The sequence below is a fragment of the Podarcis liolepis genome, assembly GCF_965112155.1.
Source record: "Podarcis liolepis genome assembly, chromosome: 4".
NCBI lineage: Eukaryota > Metazoa > Chordata > Lepidosauria > Squamata > Lacertidae > Podarcis > Podarcis liolepis.
The window spans coordinates 79895710-79915493 of record NC_139558.1 but is presented as its reverse complement, the minus strand read 5'-3'; the positions used below and the strand labels follow the sequence as shown (position 1 = coordinate 79915493).

At 40.3% G+C, this 19784-nt stretch overlaps 1 protein-coding gene across 4 annotated transcripts in view; it reads left to right on the top strand.

Moving 5' to 3' along the window:
- Positions 1–19784, top strand: part of B3GLCT (beta 3-glucosyltransferase) — a 70806-nt gene that overhangs the window by 4146 nt on the left and 46876 nt on the right. For 3 of the 4 annotated variants that reach the window (XM_083498921.1, XM_083498919.1, XM_083498920.1), the window contains exons 2-4: positions 11462–11520; positions 14376–14415; positions 17704–17813. Coding sequence is in view for 1 of the 4 variants with exons in the window: in XM_083498919.1 (XP_083355045.1) it covers positions 11462–11520; positions 14376–14415; positions 17704–17813 (209 nt within the window). In the remaining 3 variants the exon portion in view is untranslated. The remainder of the gene's footprint in view (positions 1–11461; positions 11521–14375; positions 14416–17703; positions 17814–19784) is intronic. The other variant, XM_083498922.1, reaches the window with a different exon arrangement.

Genomic DNA, 19784 nt, shown 5'->3' with positions numbered 1-19784 from the left:
GCATACAGTATACATGATGCACAGGAAGTAGATAAGGAGAACTCTTTCTCTTATATTGCTTGAACTCGGGGCCATCCAATGAAGCTGACTGATGGAAAATTCAGGACAAACCAAAGAAAGTACTTATTAACATAGTACATGGTAAAAACTATGGAATTCCTGCCACATGATGTTGTGATGTCCACTAGCTTGGGAGGGCTTTAAAAGGGAATCAGACAAATTCATGGTGGATAAAGCTTATCAGTGGCTGCTAGTCATTATTACTATGTTCTACCTCCATTGATGGAGTCAGTATGCCTCTGTATACCAGTTTCTGGGATTCACAAATAGGGAGAGTGTGATTGAGCTCATGTACTGCTTGTGGCCTTCCCTAGACATCTGGTTGATCTTTGTGAGAACAGGATGCTGAACACGACAAGCCTTTGACCTGGCTCCACAGGTCTTTTCTTATGTTACTAACACCCTTGGCTACTTAGAATCATTGGACACAAATTACTGATAGGTGTTTGAGCATAAAGGGTTCTTGTGCCCTTTTCAGTGTGGATCAAATCACACATTGCTCTTTTCCTAGATGCTGAAGTGAAAACCATAGTTTTACATGTGGCATCAACTAATTAATTCTCCCCTAGCATATGTTACACACAGAGATTGCATGTGGCATTAATCTATGGCATTCACATGTGTAGTATGAATATGATATAATATTTAGATTTCTGAGTTTAGTTCTTTCAACTCGGTTATAATGCTAGCAGATCTTTTTTGGCTAGGTTACAGGCTGTTGCAGTTTTGTGCAGCAGCAGTCAAGAGAATTGATATTAAAACTTCACAGTAAAAGAATGATTTATTTTGCTGTTTTACTGCTCCTGGCTGCCTCTGTATCAAAGATCTTGAACTTTCTGAGTAATAACAGCAGGGAAGAAGTAAATTGTGAAAATATATCAGTAATAGGTTTTGGGTGTTGTGAAAGTAGATTAAAAAATGTACTACTGGACAGGCAGGTGAGCTTTCATTAAATGATAAATACCATAGAATCTCCCAAGATTGCATTTGTAAAAATCAGAATTCCAGCTATAGGGAATAAAAATAAATTATAATTTTGGAGCAAATACTTTGCAGTCCCAGTTTGCCTGACTCATTATAGGAAAGAAAAGTGTCTGCAGATGAACAGATTCTATGTTATGGGCATTCTCAAATTTTGTAATATTTTGTTGTATTAAGGGTTCAGTTCTATACCAGCTTACTTGGGACTAAGCCCCATTGAACTCAGGGAGACTTTGAGTGTATAGGATTAAGCTGTAAATTAAGAAGCTCCTCTCTATATTTGGACATCTACCAGTATCTGGCTGCATAACCCCATGTTCTGGTAGACAATAAGAAAGAAAAGGAGCAGGGTATGCTTTCTTAAGTTAAGAGCTTTTTCTTTCTCTCTCTTTCTTTCTTTAAAAATATTGCCATTATTAGGTCTGCAGCACCAAGGAATGGAAGTGCTGATGCAAAGGTCTTTTCATTAGTGGTATCTCAGTCTATTTATAACATTTATATCCTGCCCTTCAAAAAGATTTTTCCCAGGGTGTCTGCATTCTTAAAGCAAGAAATACCAGGTAATGCAGTTTTTCACACATGAAACACCTTTCCCAGAGAGATACACTAGGCTTGGTATCTTCAACCTTTTCAGACCCAGGACCCATTTTTAACTGAAACATACATTTAGAGACCCATTTCTTAATCTTTTACTATATAGTTGCACGGTGGCAGTGCTCCTGTTGCAAACCCACTAGTGGGTCCTGACCCACCAGCTGAAGACTAGGCTATCCAGCACCTCAGTTGCAAATGGGTTCAAATTTGTCAGCAGCAGGGGTTGTAGGTAGATGCTTTCTAAAACAGTATTAATATTTCTAAAAACTTTTGACTAAAGGCAACTAATACATTTTAAACAATAAAAATTATAAAATCATGAACCTCTTGCATAAGATTTCATCCCTGCAGCAGAAGGCAGAGTTCTTTCTAGAACTTTGCACTGGGTCAACTATTCTGATCCTTTTGGGAGTAATTTTGATAAGCATGGGAATTGTGGCAGTCTTCATGTAGCTTGTGCTTGTTGGTTGGATTGAATTAATATGTCTGATACCTGTTTCAGAGTGCATCCTTTTGAGCAGGGGTTAGTACCTCTGCAACTGTGTCCGTTCTGAAGAGGCCCGCTGCCCTATAGCCAAAGTTTTGAGCAGAGCCTCTCAGAGGAATGGTAGGCAGATAGTAAGGATGGTGCATACTCATCCATGACATCTTCAGAGCAGCCGCGCTTCCAACATAACACAAGTGACTTACTGATATGTGGTTTTTCTGCTTGTAGTTTTCTTTCTTTGCATGCATCATCGTGACATTGCTGAGACATGCCTTTCCTCGTTCTAACAGACTAACTCTTCTGGTGTATTGTGACATTACATTACTTTTTAGCAGAGAGATCTGCAATCCAGCCTGTAGCTGATAAAGGTGAACACTAAAAAGGTAGTGCAAAACACTTCAGTGAGATACAGGAAGGCGAACTGGTCACCTCAGTCACCTTAGTTGGTCTGGCGTTAGTATTTGTTAGAGCTGTATTGTGTGTGAACTGGACACTCAAGTAAGAAAGGTTCTATTTATTAAGAAATACCACCTGTACATTGTCTTAAAACAAGAATTTAATAGAAATGTTTGAATGTTTGAGTGGTATGATAGCAGCCTTTTCGTTTCAAAGGAGAATGTTTAAAACAGCTTTTCTCTGTCATTGCAGAATGAGACTGTCTTATAGTCTTCTTCTGGTACTTACAAGATGGCACTTTGAAAATGATTTTTTTACTTATTGAACATTGAAAAGTAGTTTTCATTTCCCTTTCCATCTCCTAGTGGCATTTCCCACCCCAGTTCCTGCACTGAAAATAGCTTAAGCATAAAAAAGGAAAAAAACTTACTGGAAATGGCTGAGCATAAAGCATTATCCTTCGGTGGGTGAAAATTGGCAAGGCTGATCTCTACTTTTGATTCTTATTTCTATTTCTGCTATCTGATGAAACAGACAGCATATGAGTAAAAGTGGAGAGAGGTTTAAATGCAGCACATCTGTAAGGAATGTTTTCCTTTACCTTTAGCTGCATGTTATCTGCTGGTATCAGAATGGCTGCTGATACTTTGCTAGTTAAGGTAAGAATTTCTCCCTAACAGCATGTATTTAGCTATTCTGTGTTGTACTGCATTAAGCAGCTAGTGTTGTCAGCTGATAAAATCCAAATTACAGCTTCCATATACATCTCAAAAACAGGGATAAGTAAGAAAAACTCAAATTTGTTGTTTTTCAAGGCTGGTCCCCAAGCATATATTAAGATTCAGGGGCTCCTGCCCATGGAAGATGCTTTTGCCTGAATTTTGAGGACCACCCATTTCCGCTCAGGCCTTGTACCATGTCAGCCGATTCACCAGGAATCCTAACCTCTGGGAGAGGCTTTTTTGTGGGGGATGATGGGGGAAGGAGAAGGCAGGAATGCCAGGTTCTGCATGCTCCCTTCCATGAACTTTCCTTTGGGTTCTAAGACCCACTGTTCGGACTGAATGCCAGTTGTGGAGGGTTCCAGTAGGCATCTGGGTCTCCATTGAGGGAAGAGATAGGCCTTGTCTGATCCAGCCGGGCTGGTCTTATTTTGTTATTATCTTATGGAAGACATTCATCGAAAGGAAGGTTGATATACAGTCACTGTGGGTATTAGTTTAGAGTATTCTTGCAGCTTGTTTACAATATGCAATCAAATAACATGTCTGTGAACCTCAAATGTTAAATATATTTCATAAAATTTATATACTGCTTGATTGTAAAAAAAAAAATAAAGCCCCCAGAGTGGTTGAAAAAATATATGTGGGTGGAGTATCTTCTTCAGATTTTAAACACCCCTAGGGTTGAATGAAGTGCTGCACTACAATCGTCAAAGGGTTTTCGATCCAGCAGAGGCGTCTGCTAATGGAAGGAGAGGGAAGCTGTCTTCTACCAATTTGCACTACAGACCTTTGCTCTAGAGCAGTGGTTCCCAATTTGTGGTCTGTGGACCCCAGGGGGTCTGCGTAACCCACCCAGGGGGTCTGTGGCACATACCAGTCAACTGTCCAGGACATCCCGTTGTGTGTTTTTTTGCTGTGCTGTTGCATGGGAGAATGGCGCTGCCAAATGTGTAAGACTGTGGCTGAATGCGTGCCTTGCACAAGATTGTGGTGCCCAAAAGGCATGTTTTTGGTCACTGTGTTCTTGTGTAGGTCACGTGACTTATACAGGAGTGTGACCCAGAAGACACATGGCCTGGTTTCGCACTGGGGTGTGTTGGAGGGTGTGTTGGGACCATACACATAACAGCAATTACCACTGGAATATCAACATTTTCAAAAGTAGGGGGTCTGTGGCTTGACTTTTGAAAAACAGGGGATCCGTAGTACTTAGCTAATTGGGAACCACTGCTCTGGAGGATTAGGGGACTAGCTCTAGACTATTGCAGAAGGTTGTGCAGGCAAGGGGAAGGGGAATGTGACAAAATTTGCTGTTTGCATCTCTTCCACTACTAGAGGGCTCTCCTAGATCAGAGAGACTCCTTCCATTTGCAGAAAGGCGCAACTGGAAACAATGGGTGGTATTCAATCACATATTTTTAAGTCAAAATAAAAAAAATTCCTTCTAGTAGCACCTTAAAGACCAACTAAGTTAGTTCTTGGTATGAGCTTTCGTGTGCATGCACACTTCTTCAGATACCAGATATTTTTAAGTGTAGACCCATTGAAATTAATGGATTCAGGTTAGTCATATTCATGAAGTAGGTCTATTTTGAGTCAACCTGTAGGTTTTTTTTCCTCATTCCTGAAAAAATCAGGGGCAAGTGCTTCACTGGTAAGTCACTTGCTTAAATGGCACTGGTAATTTCAAATATACAAAATAAACAAATAGTTTCCTCTATTTCCAGTGTTCAAGCTTGAGTGCATTTATGTATTTAGCCATTATGGCACCACTCATGCACAAGAGGGCAGTATCAACAGGACTATTAAAACAGCTGGACTATTAAAATCTTCAGGAAAAGCCACTGGAAATGACCTAATAAGAACTGAATGTGTTCTGCGGCCTGTTGGGTGATGGTGGATAATTGAATAGGAGGGGAAATGAATGGCGTGCCCTAAAAGACAACATGGCTAACTATCTGGAACACTTAACAGGGAGCACTCTGTGTTGGATTTTTTTTGTTGTTTGTTTTTTTTGTTGTTACACTGGTGTGTAATATTTGTGAATTTAATCCCTGAACTGCTGATGATTTAGTAAAATATTTGAAACATCTCAGACTATTTCAGTTCTAAAACTGTGCTCATTTGCCAAGTGGACTAAAGCTTCCACCTCAACAATCTTCAAATATTTTTATTGTTAATTAGGTAGAACTCCCAGTTTGAAAGGCTGAAAACAGGTGCCTATTTTAGGAAGTAGTAACAACTATTTGGGGTCAATATTTAAGTTTTTTTTTGCTTTGAATATATCTTACTGAAATTTGGAAGAGAATACAAAGATTAATACCAGATCAGATCAGAAAGAAAAAGGGAAAAACAAGATGATGAGAAAAGAAGAAAGGGGAAAAAAGAAAGAAAGGAAAAAGAAGAGAAAAAGAGAACTTCCAATTCTTTATCTGTCAGCCATATGTAGATAATTATTCAACACATCCACTCCAAGATAACACCCAACAAATCTACTTTCTATAAACCAATATTATTTTCGATCATCAAATGGGTCAACTTTTGAATCCAAACATTGGAGCAGCAAGTGTGAGAATTGCTTTGGGTTTATAGTTAAAGGAATGACAGATAAGTACTGTCTGAAACAAGGAGAAAAAGGCCCACATGTTCTTATTGAAAAGGTTGTCACATGCAAGATGGAGCAAGCTTGTTTTCTCCTGCTCCAGTGGGTAGGACCCAAACCAATAGCTTCAACATATAAGAAACAAGATTCTGACTAAACACCAGGAAGAATTTTCTGACAGCAGGAGCTGTTCAACAATGGAATGGACTTCATCGGAAGGTGGCAGACTCTTTTTCCTTGGAGGTTTTAAAGCAGAGGTTGGGTGGCTGTCATAGATGCTTTAGTTGAGATTCCTGTTGCACGAGATCAGGGCCGGCAACCTAAGGCCCATGGGCCACAAGCAGCCCATGGGGGTCGTTTAAGTTGCCCATGGACCCCTGCTGCTTGCTTGGGGACCTCTGCTGCCCACTCGGTCGGCTCCGTGTGCCATGCTAAATCAGCGCAAGGACCGCCTTCTGCAACATTGGCTGGCTTCCCATTGGCTGCAGGAAGCTCCTGCAGCGAATGGGAAGCTGCACACGCCTCCTCAGTGCCGGAAGGAGCACTGGAAATAGTGCTTGCACATGTGTGCACGCACGCACACACACATTGCAGCCCACCGCGGCGTCTGCAGGACTGTGAACCGGCCCAAGCCACAAAAACATTGCCGACCCCTGGACTAGATGACTCTGAGTCCCTTCCAACTTTAAAATTCTGTGATTCATACCTGGCAGTCTGCAGTCTTTTACCCAGTTACCTGGGAATAAGCCCCACTGAACTCGAGTGATACGCGCTGCTTTCTATATGTAAATAAGATTGTGCTTTGAGAGGGAGAAGTTATAAATAATTCCTTACAGGATTCTTCTGTATTGTGGAGTGGAAAAAAGTTGTCCTCCTATGCAGACTAGTATGTGATCCTTGATTTGTTTCAGGGTTCATGTGTATTAATATTTTATAAATTATAGACTCTGTGCTTGCATGAGATATTTAAACGTTATGATAAGCCAGGCAGCATTTCTGCTGCATATTTTAATTCACATCTCCCTATGTAGCCTCTCACCTGCTTGCAAAAGGCGAGGAACTGTGAATACCATGTTTAGGTAGAGATTTTGCACTGAAATACATTTTACAAAGTAATATATTATTTTCTAAGTAATACAAGGTTTGTACAAAACAGCATTTGTGTGTTGACCTTGAAAATAGAGGCCGTAGAGGTGCCTTGCAGTTTACATGTGCAAAGTGTTTAATTTGTTAAGTTCAAAACACAATTAAGACTCTTGTAACCTTATTCAAAGCTTGTTAACTCTGAAGTAAGTCCCATTTATTTTTAGTATGACTCTGAACAGTAAGTGTATTTAGGATTGCACCCCTAATTTCTAAAATAGCATTTCAAATTATTTCATGGTAGATAGAATTAAGGTATAACGAATGTGCTTGGGTGGTAATTGACAGGATATGGAGGCTTTCCACATGATCTCCTGAGTTTCGTTTCTGTGCCCCTATTATCTAAACTGCTTTCTTACTCTATTTAAGTATAATTTGTTAAAGCCAAAATGAGCAACCTACTGAGTTATACCATAACGTAGTTGAGAGACATCTAGGAGGTCTTTGAAACTATGTATTTCCAAGTTTGACTTTAGAGATGTGTACTGGGGCTAGGTATCTACTTATTGTAAGTGTAGAGCCTTGATTTCTCTTAGTCTGTTTAATTGCTAATATCTTTATTTCATTTAATGATGGTGATGATGTTGTTATTGTTATATTTCCTCACAAAAGTGACCCCAAGCTATTTACAAAGACATTCAGAGGCATGAATATTGACATTTGTTTTCAGTAGTGATGGTGGTTTTAGTGTGTAGGGACTGTTGGTAGCTTTTTACTTCATTTTAAAGGACAGATTTATGTGGGATGTCAGCACTGTGAATCTTTTATTTGGAATTACTTATTTGTCAGGCATAATATAAACTGTGACAGATCTGTTATAGATTTGCTCCCAGAATGCTTAAAGGCACAGCAACCATATGCTGATAATTTCTGATAAATTGACATAATGTATTGAGACACAAGTTATATTTTTATCCATAGTATATATCTTAAATATGTATAATAAAGTATGAAAGCTTATATTGGGCCTGTCTTCATGGCTACAAAAAGCTATAGCATGAAACTAGTAAGTTATGGTGGGACGTGGGTGACGCTGTGGGTTAAACCACAGAGCCTAGGGCTTGCTGATCAGAAGGTTGGCAGTTCGAATCACTGCGACGGGGTGAGCTCCTGTTGCTCGGTCCCTGCTCCTGCCAACCTAGCAGTTCGAAAGCACGTCAAAGTGCAAGTAGATACCTTCCTCCAGCAGGAAGGTAAACGGCGTTTCTGTGTGTTGCTCTGGTTCGCCAGAAGCGGCTTAGTCATGCTGGCCACATTACCGGCTCCCTCAGCCAATAAAGCGAGATGAGAGCCACAACCCCAGAGTCAGCCACGACTGGACCTAATGGTCAGGGGTCCCTTTGCCCTTTACCTAATAAGTTATGGTGCAGAGGAAGAGCAAGTGTGGGCTCCTTTCTGTGTCTAGCAACTTCCATCCAGCAATCTAATCTCTCTTGCTTTCAGTCAGCTGGGAAAGTGTTAGCAGTTATCCCCAGGCTCTAGTCTAAACACCTTTTTTTTAATGAATTGCCTACCCTCTTCATTATACTTTTGACTCCTGCCTCTTTATCCATCATTTGGAGAGCAATATTGGGAACAGCTGTAATTACCATGGAAAGAGGACCCAGACCAGCCAAATATGCTAAGAGGGGATATAAGATCAGACACTTACTGAATATTTCTGTTCTGCTCTCTTGATCTATCTCCTGTAGTGCTGAAATTGTTTGATACACAACAGCAGGAATTTACACAGAACATTTCTGAAGTTGCTTTTCACCCTAGTGGAGATCTTTCAGAAGTTAAAAAATGGTCCCTACTTATTTAGCATGTTAATAAATTTAAAGGATGCCAAACTTGAAATGGTTAATTCCCCAAAGAGCTTTTCTGCATAACACAGCTCATCCCTTTCATGGACTCGGTTCTCACTAAAATCAACCTATCACCACTGTTAATTCTCAGACTGTTACTAGTCAGTGAGTTGCAGTATGCATGCAAATCCCTTTCCAAACACTGAGGATGAATATAGTGGAGAATCAAGCACTTCTCAGAGCAGATGGCTCCTTTCCTCAGTGCATGTTAATATTATGTTGTTGGCCATGCTCTCCTCATGGATACAGGCTGAAGATTGCATTCAGTGGTTTAAAAGTAGGGTGGGAAAGAAACAAACATAGCAGGTAAACAATTCTGGATTATGGGGATGGGGGCAGAATCAACCAGTTGGCTAGTAGCCTTATCTTCCATGAATTTGTCTAATCCTCTTAAAGTCATTCAGGTTGGTGGCCTGTCCCTTGTGGGAGTGAATTCTGTAGTTTGTGCTGTGAGGAAAATGTACTTTTCTTTGTCTGTCCTGAATCTTCCAACGTTCAGCTTCATGACCCCCGAGCTCTAGCATTATGAGAGAAGGAGAAAAATATTCTGCTATTTGCTTTCTTCACACTATGCATTATCATATATAACTCTAGCATGCAGTGGGCCTGCTAGAGGGTTTTGTTCAGGGGTTCTGTGTTCAAAGGCAAAATGGGGCAAAGTCAGGAATCAGCAAAAACATCTCTCTGCTAGGGCTGCTTACTGGGGTGTGGTCTCAGGGCCCTCCCATGACCTTCCCAGAGGAGAAGCGAGAAGGAAGCCCCATCTCTACTGGCTTCTGGGACTCTCCTAGACCCCTTACATCTCCTTCTCAGAGGCTATTAAGGAAGGCGCTATCATGATTACTGGGCTTTGGGAAGATGTCACAGGCCTCTGGGACACTGCCAGAGCCCTCCTGCTCCCTTCCCAAAGCCCAGTAAGTGAGGAAAACCCACTGGGTGTGTGAGTGGGAAGGGAGAATAAATGGAGAGAGGAGAGCGCTAAGTTTCCCTGGCTCTCCAATTATTCCTAATCCCCAAACACCTAAGGTTGCAATCGCACAAGTAAAGTGAACACAAGTTGCAGGCTTACTGTATGTCCTCTTGGCTTTCCTGTAAACAAAAAAGCCCCAGATGTTGTAACCTATCCTCCTAGATGAATTGCTCCAGCACCTTAATCATTTTTGTTGCCCTTTTCTGAACCTTTTCCAACTCTGCAGTATCATTTTTGAAATTAGATGATTAGAACGGTATGCAGTATTCCAAGCATGGTTGCCCCATGGATTATGATACTAACATTTTTAATTTTCATTTCTTTTTCTAATGATCTCCAATATGAAATTCACCTTTTTCACAGTTGCTATACCCTGGGGCAAACATCTCTATGGAACTCTCAACTACAACCTCCTTCAGGATCAGTAGGGGGGATGGGCTTGCACTGAAGCAGACTGAGCAGTAGGGCAGGCTACCTACTCACTCCTCATAAACAGCCAAGACAAGCACACTTCACTTGTAGCCCAGGCATGTGATCTTGGCTTGTGATCTGGCAGGTGAAGGGAAGACTACATCTACTTTGATCTTTCAACGAGCCAACATTTATTATTTATTTGATTTATATAGCACTCTTAATCAAAAGATCTCAGGGCAGTTCATAAGATAAAAATGCAAGATAAAAGCACAAATAAATGATTAAAACAGAAAAAACAAATCAATAACCCCCACTCTCACAAATACATTTAAAAGGCTGTAGAATACTAATCAGCCAAAGGCCTGGTTGAAAAACGTTTTCCCTTGGTACCTATTTGTTGCTCCGTAAGATGGGAGTCATTTTGGGCTCCTATCTTTGTTGGTGATGGAGTTTCTCTCCATACATATAGGCAAGCCACTTTCTGCCTTTCACATTTGCCTTGTTTGATATTGTAATTTTTCTAGAACTGAAATTTGTGCCACCTGTCAACCACCCCCGATCTATTCTAATTGTGACGAGATTGCAAACCTGTTTTCAGCATGTGAGATAGTGTAAGCTTAGTCTCTAGTTTCTGAGCTGTTGCTGTCTACTTTTAACTATGACAATTCATTTTATGTTACCTTGATGAATTAGTGGCACTCGTGCTGCTGTTCAGTTAGCACCCAGGAATAATAGCAGCTCTTTCAAAGTTTAACAGCACCTCACTGCTGGTATTATTTCTGGAAAACCGGAGCATAAACTCACCCTGTATTCCAAGGAGGTTTTGTCTGATAATGGCAGACTTTATCCTAAGGGTAAAGAGGAATTCAGACCCCCCATGTGCTATACCATGTTGTTATTTATTATTATTATTCTGAAGTGCTGGAGTGCCCAGATGTTATTTCTGTGTAGGATTTGTTTTGACTTGAAGCCAAAATAAATTGGCTCCACATCAAAGAACGATTTTCTGTCCAGAGATGCATGAGAGTAAAATTGTCAGGCTACAGCAAATGATACTACTTTTGAAAACAGCAGAATTGTCTCGTGGTTGAATAAGATTATTACAGGCATTCTATGCATTTAAGAGATACTATTATCTAAATTGCTTTTTAAAAATCCTGTTTAGACATAATTTGTCAAATTTGAAAATGAGATACCACTTTGAGAAAAAAGGTAGATAACATTTTCCCTCCCATGTTCCAGCTTTAGCTCTAAACGTTGCTGCAGAAGATGTAAAGGACAGGACTGAGCAGCTGTCACAGGTACTACATTTTGTGTTCCAGCTCTAGGAAGCTAGCATTTTTGGAGGAGATGTTGTCCATGCCATATTGATATGTCTCCTTGAAGTGAAAGAGGCATGTATAGGAGCTCTGCTTGGAGGACTGTGTCCTATGTGTTGTTTTGTGAACTGCCGTGTATACCCTCATTTTATATGCTTCCATTGCGGGACAGGTGACCTTTCTAATTTAGAGGTAGCAAAGGATCAGAGTTTTTAAAGAGAGGTTTGCCAAGCTATAGCCTCAGTTATATTGTACTGTGATGTTAATTCGTCACATCTTGTGTACAGGTATTGCAGGGTCAGTTGAATGGGTAGCATTTTTCAAACACATCTGTATAGTTAGTTTCTGATCCCTCTCAGATTGAAAGGCAAAACAAAGAAGAAGCCTATGGTGCCTCATTCTCATTTCCACTCAGATATTCAATTAAGTCTATTTACTTCAAGACCCACCCGCCTTCTGTGCAATAACCCATTCATTTTTCTTGATAACATCTTGTTCCCAGTTATAACAACTATATAGGTTGCATATTGGCTATTGCAAGCACCACCTTCTACTGAAAGCTTCAGCGTTTGCAGTCTCAGAAGAGGCTTCAGTCTTTGCCTGAAGTGCTACTGTGTTGGTTTGCATGGGAGGTTATTCATACACCTACACAGTTGGGAGCTTCTGATTTAGTGTAGGGAAGGGAAAGGAAAGGGTATGGGGCAGAGTGAAAGAAGAAAGCAGGGTGATAATATGTCAGCAGAAGAGACTCCACTAACTGGATTTGGCTCATACATCATGGCTCCGAGTATTGGGGTATACATGTACTGTATTTTTCCATGTATAAGGTGAAGGTTTTTTGCTTTAAAAAAATAGTAAAAAATTGGGGGTCGTCTTGTGCACCGAACATGGGCATCTGGGGGAATTTTTAAAATATTTAAGCATATGTCTGGGATTTTGGCTTGGGCAGGCTGAGGCGGTCCCTCCTGCTGCTGTTCCCCCTTTCTCCCCCTCCCCCCCGGGCTGCATGCTGATGACTGGTTCGCCTCCTGAAGCTCATGCTGGTTTGACCACCAGATCGAGAGAAGCTGCCGCCGCCGCTACCAAGAGCTGCCTCAGCTACCTCTCCTTGCCATTCTTTCCTTTCCCCCCCCTCTTCCCCTATCAAACACCCACCCTGCCCCCAGCCCACTCATCACCTTCCTCAGCTCAGTTTGCTTGATGGCATGGCCCGACACAGAGCAGCCACTGCCTTCCCCCAGCTCTTCCTTGGCATCCTGCTTGGGAGCCTGCTTCCCCACAGCAGCAGCAGCCACTGAGGGGGAGTGTGTGGTGCCCCAGTTGCTGCCTTTGCTTCTGCAAACTTCTGCTGCTGGAAACTGCTTCTGCTGCCTTTGCTTCTGCTGGAAACTTTGAGGGTGATCGCCCCAAAAAGATCAACAACTTGCCGCCACCAATCATACAGATTTTCACTTCTATTTTAGGGTTTCATTTTCTTAATTTTGGGTTAAAAAAAATAGGGATTGTCTTATACATGGGAGTGTCTTATACATGGAAAAATATGGTAACTTATTTAGGGCAGAAACATGGACTAGTTGTTCCATTGGGTTTCTTCAAATGCTATGATTCTGTAGGTGGAATTCAGAAAAATGCTTCCTCTTTACTTTTACTATGCAGCCAGTTTGTCAACACAATTTACAGACAATCCTGAGAAACACACTCCATTTCAGTTTGTTTGGTAGCTGCTGAATAGCAGCTGAGATATTTTTAGAACGTGGTTTCCTGGGTGATGGGACTGTGAACCCTTTGCTTTTAAGTGCAAAGCTTAAATTCTGACACAAATGTACATATCTTAGATTTACTGGGTTTTATTTTGGGCTCTGCAGGAACCTTTCTTCATATTTATTTAGGTTGCAATATAATTTGGATAGAGGGTTTTCCCATCGATTGATATCCTCATTAAATGATGAGATTACTTGTATATCACATAAGAGTGTGACGCTTCTAAGTGTGTGCATTTTAGTCATCTTTGTTTCATGGCTTTTTATTTGGTGCTTAGTTCAAATTAATTGTAATCATGGCTTTTTATTAGGTATTTAGTCCAAATTAATTGTTATAAAACAACATTTTAGAATAGTAACACTGATAACATGTTTATGCAATTAAATTTCTAATAAAAACTAAGTAATATAAACTCATTTCTACATTACATAAGCTTAGTTACTTGGAGGATGTATAACGTAGCAGCTAAAAATGTGAGTATAGAATTTTAATGTTAACCTGAGCTGGAAACTCATTAGATGGTCTTACGCAAGATTCTGGTCTCTGGCCTAGTTGACATGTAATGGTAAACCAGAGTTAAACTAACTGTGGCTTACCGGGAACAGGGAAGGATGCTGGTGCATGCCACTCAAATCATGCCCCCTCCTCACTTTCCCACACCAGGAGAAAACAAACCAGAATGCTGTCCTAGTATTATGTGCGAACCAGCATTCATGGTTGCCGAGAAACAGTTTGCTGGTTTGCACATGACAGTAAACCAGTGCTCTGGTCTCTTTCCTTCTGGTACAGCAAGGGAAGGAGGGGGCTGGTTTGATTTGAAGAGCATGCACCAGCACAACTGCGCATTCCCAGTAAACCATAGGTTGTTTTACTCTGGCTTACCATTATATGTCTTATGGTTTAGCTCTTTTCATACAACATAGGGATAATAATACTTGCCTTAGGGATTTAGTATGGCTTATTGAGATTGCACAGCTATTTGAGTGGGGTTGTGACAGGCTAGTTAGCAAGTTTTAAGCAAACCATTACATTTTATTTTAATGTATGGTTATATTGTTTGTATTATCTTAATACAGACGTCAGAAAGAAGTGGAAACTCGACTAAAATAAGCAAGGGTAAGTAAGTATTTTCAGTATTTCAATCTGCAGTCTGTCTGTTAGACTGAATCTCGTGCTTTGTCAGGTTATCCTGTGCAGCATGTTCTTGGGCCATTGTAGACATTACTACTGTCACTCCTGAGCCCTCCTGGATCAGATCAAGTAGTTCACCTAGTCCAGGCACTCCCAGCTTGCAGCCCTCCAGATGTTTTGGCCTACAACTCCCATTATCCCTAGCTAACAGGACCAGTGGTCAGGAATGATGGGAATTGTAGTCCAAAACATCTGGAGGGCCGAAGGTTGGAGATGCCTGACCTAGTCCTTTATCATGTTTCCCAACCACATGGCTTTGGGCAGCCCACAAGCAGGACACAAAGGCAAGAGCCTCTCTTCAGTTGCTGCTCCCCAGTAGTTGATACTCAGTGGCATTGGGGGTAGGGTGTCCTTCCTGCCTGGTTATTTTAAAAGGTGGTCCCAACATACTTGGTTGTTATTATATCAAGGTCTCAGCATTTAACGTTTCGCTTGTGTTGGGTTAAGAGCAAACAGTGGGGGGAAATAGAAAATTAGCTTTCACTTTTTATTTATTTTAATCAAAAGATAATTGACACACGTGCGTGCACACCACTGTCACTCATTAACAGTGCATGCATGTTTACTCAGGAATAAGTTGCATTGAGTTCAAGGGGGCTTACTCCTAGGTAAATTACAGGATTACAGCCTAAAAAGATTAAAGCAGTTTCCAGATCATCTCAGACTTTTTTGTTCAATGTTTGCTTGAATTGCCTCTTGTCCTGGGTGCTCAATGCTGAATGAAGGCCTGTGGAGAGCCACAGTTCAGCAATATATTGGGTGCCTCATATCTGTGGGGCCTATACAGTCCTGCTGCTGGTGGTGTAGTGCCTCAGATGGTGATATAGCCATTGTGACTAATCATAGAATACACACACACACACACACACACACACACACACACACACATCTATTTTCCTTTAAAAGTCATCTAAAGCTGTGGGTTTTTATATAATAAGTTAGCTGTCCTATACAAGAACAGACTCACCCACTCATCCGACTAAGTATTGTCTACTACTCCAGCTGGAGGCAGCTGTCCATGGTCTCAAGCAGCAATATTTCCCATAACCTGCTACCTGATAGCAGGGACTGAACCTGGGCTTTGGTATAACATGTTCTCTAGCACTGAACTATAGCCCCTCCATGTTTCTTTCCCCTATTTCTTCTAGCAGCAGTTAAAACTTTATTAATTTATTTTTTGGGGGGGTGTTCTCAACTTCACCTCCAGTCTTACTGTTATTTGCCACTCTTACAAATGTGATCATGTAAAAATTATAGCATTGCTTATAGTGTTGCCAGCTGATTACTGATTAAACATGATGAAGATGATAATAAGCTAGAATTAATCCATTTAGTTATTCAGCCCCTCAAGATGATTTGTACAGAGTTGCCAGTTAATCAGTCTTTTTGGAACATCCTTTAATCTCAAGATTATTTTTAGTGGATTTTGGCACTGGCTGGTTTGTTCATAAGCATGAGCACTATCATGACTAAGAAATGCAGCAAACATTGCAGGTGTGGTATTTGGCAAATATGGGATAACCAACCCCTCCAGAAGTTGTGGACTGCAACTCTCATTAGCACCAGCCACCATGGCTAATTGGCAGGGATGCTGAGAGCCTTAGCTTTCAAAAACACTATTGCTAAGTCATCAACTAGATTGCCTTTGATTTCTATAAGAGGCACACAGATACTTGAAATTTAACATTATGTTAGATATTTCAAATATAATATTATATTAGAAGATCAGTTTGAGGGCAATTTAAGCTTTTATTAAAACCAAATTCGGTAACCTAGAAAGCCTCCTAAAGCCTGTTTCTGGTGTGAGAATTATAAATGTTGAGATTCATGTTTGCTCATACGCTGTTTCTTTAACATATATAAAATTATTTGAAGTAAATTGCCTATAGTATATAGTAATCTTACTCTTTTATTCATATTTGTGATTTTACAAATGTATGTTAACAGTTAAAAAAAGGTTGTATTTACAGCTGTGAAAGTGTTTTTCTTTCAATTGTAGAAGGACCAACACATCACAGTCACAGATGCTACTGTTTAGTAAAGTGCTATTTTTTGTTGTTTGTTACTTTTAATTTTTGTATTATTATGCTTTATTTTGTAAACTTCTTTGTGAGTTAGCTCTGAAAAGCAGTATATAATACTAGAATTTCTGTATTGCAAACTATAGTATTTTTGTCCATTGGTTCTTAGGAAATTTTCAAAGATTACAATAAGGTGGTGAGCATAATGAGGAAAGATCTACAGAACACCTGTAATTCAACGTATTACAATACTACAGGAATTATGGAAAGGAGTGGGTTAACTAAAGTGGAGTTGTACTTTACACTCAAGTTTCAGAAAAGGAACAAATAGATTTTTTAAAGAGAAAAAGGTTTCACACCTAACACCTAAGCAAAGAAAATCCTATGTTTAGGTAATAGAGTTTTATACACACCCCAGTACATATGCCTGTTGGTTTATGATACCATAAGTAGTTGTACAAACTTGTATGTCATAGCGTATGTAGTTACATTGACTTTAAGATCTCTGCTACAAAGTACGAGCAAACAACCAGCTAGAGTAGCTAACCATATATCACTAGACAACTTTTCAATTAGAAGGTATTTTATTCAACATACTTGTAAACTATGTGAACAACCAGTGATTACCAGGCAGCTGTGAACCAGGGAGGAGATGGGTCATTGTAAGAAATTGCAATAGATTCTGTTATGTATGCTTAGTAGAGCATCAGATATTTTGAGAATGTTATGTGAACTCTTTTTGCATTTATGAGACAAATTTAGATTTGTTTTCAGTGGGGCTTGATGCATCTTCGGCAGAAATGACTGACTGATGGAAACTGTTTGCTTTAGGTTAAAGTGTAATTGCTTTTAGTCTCAATATAGAAACAATTTTTGAATTGGATTGAATTTGTGTGACCAGCTTACACTTACAGCGAGTCTTATTTTTCACACCACACTGTTTGTGAATTGAAATCTCTGTGGCAAGCTAATGAACATTTTCAGCCTGGTTCAGAAACAAATGAGACAATACTATCCTTAAATTGAAAGCTTTTATTTCATGTTGTCTCCACAAGTTTTATTAAGGTCAATAGATCCTTATTTCGGCAAGTTAATTATTTGAATAAATTTTAAAAAGTATTATCTGCAATAACCTTGAAACTCACTGTCTCCCCCCCTCCTTTAACGATTATTACTTATTTTTGATTCACAGAACTAAAAGAAATAGTATTTGTCATCCAGAGTCAAAGGAATTCTTTTCATTTGAAGAAAGCAGATGATCTAAAACAAAGTATTTTCAAACAAGCTGCAGTTCTTGGAAAGGTATGAATAGATAGCCTCTGTCTAAAAAACCATCAAGTTATAGTTCTGGAATATGTTACACACATTTTATTTAAGTAGGCACAGAATTCCATTTCATAAAGCTTCTAAGGGTTGATTAAGATGGTTGGAGGCCTCCTTCCCCCCCCCCCCCCAAAAAAAGAAATGCATGGAATGAAGTACCACAAAAGAAGTCTTGTTAGAAAGCAAAACCCTGAGCATATGCCATTTCACAGCAGTCAGCAAACAACAAACATTACCACTCCCCAAACCTTGAAAAAACATAAATTACTCAAAATATGTGCACTTATCTCATCATTGCTTTGGCTCACTTCCTGCTTTAGTCCAGTCACCAATGTCCAGCCTAACCTATTTTACATGGCTGTTGTGAAGCTATGGAAGGAGGTAACAAATGTCTGTGAATGGGAACTTCCTGCTTGTATTATAGACATGAGATTTCGATTCCTTTACAGAACATAGATGCATCAGTCTGTTTAGAGGGTCATGTTCTGCTGCACCACCGCTTAAATTAATACAGCTCCGAGGCTTCAACCAACCTTAATCTGGGTTGGGTTGCCTTAATCTGGCATGATTACTGTGTATGTTAGGTCCCTACATTCCATTAAAAAATAAATAAAACATGCTCCCACTTTCCAATGTTCTGCCCTGGAAATAAAGCTGCTTAATCAAAATCATCTTAGTCAAAGAAAATTTAAAACCCACGTTTAGCACTGAGTTGCACTGGGCATTCTGGCACATTCATTCTTCCCGCGCCCCTCCCCCTGGCTACTGACAAATAGAGTAGAATTTTGCCCCTCTCCACAGCAAACAATAAAATGTTTCCAGTGCACTGCACAACAGCAGGAGAAAGATCACCTGGGCAGGCAGGTGGGCAAGTGAGCGCATGTTATTTTAGTTGCTCCAGCAGCTCCGCCTTCAGCCAAAAGTTGCATACTTGCTTGCTTCATTCTGCTGAATTATACTTTTTTGTTGTAGGCCAGGAGTCAGCAACTTTTTTCCTGTCAAGAGTTGCATTTCCTCAGAGGTAATTTCTTGGGAGGCATGTGCTGCTGGTAGGTGGGCTATAGCTACTCCACATTGTTTCTCTCTTTGTTTTTCTCTCGTAAGAATCTCAAGAGAGAAAAAGGAAACACTGTGGAGTAGTGGTGATCTTGAGAGTCTATGTAGGGAGTTGTGATGTTCTTAAGTTAAGATCACTGCCACCCAAATTCTTCCCCTCTCTTTTCACATACCCCACCCCTCTATTAATTCACAAACTCATTCATTTGCCATAACTGTCTGCCTGTCTCTTTCTGCCACCCCACCTCCTATGATACCATGGTTGCAGTAAAGAAAAGAAGCACATTTTTGCCGCAGTGTTTCTGCTCAGTGATCCTGTTGTTTCCCGCTATTCCTTCCCAGTGATCCAGCTGTCAGGAGACAGAAAGAGAAGCAGGCTCAGAGGTGCAACCACAAAGTGTAGTGGCTAGAGCATCTTTCCAGTGGATGCTATGCCACTCTAGCCCAAAGGCTTTGCGCTTGCACCTCCCAGTTTGTATCTACCACATTGCTTTTCTACTGGGACAGGAGCATCTTTAGGAAACCACTGGAGGGCAGGGGTGAAGCAAAAATTCTTTTGGAGAGGCTGGATCATTGGGAAGGCACTGGATTACTGAAGAGGCAGGAAGGGACAGAAGACACTGGGTGGGCAGAGCATCAAGGGTTGTATAACACAAGGCAGGCCATATGTGAATGCGATCCAACTCTATTGTCACTGTAAAAAGCATGCAGCTGGCTTTTAAATTAATGGGGAATTATTTTCTGTGGGATATGCATTAACATAGACGCTAAAAGTCCAGATGTTTCTATTGGATTGATGTGATTGTATACAGCATTTGCTAAAACAAACAAATGAAATTCTCTTGTTTCAATTCATCAGATGAGGGAAAGAAACAGAAAGCTGCGGCAATAGCA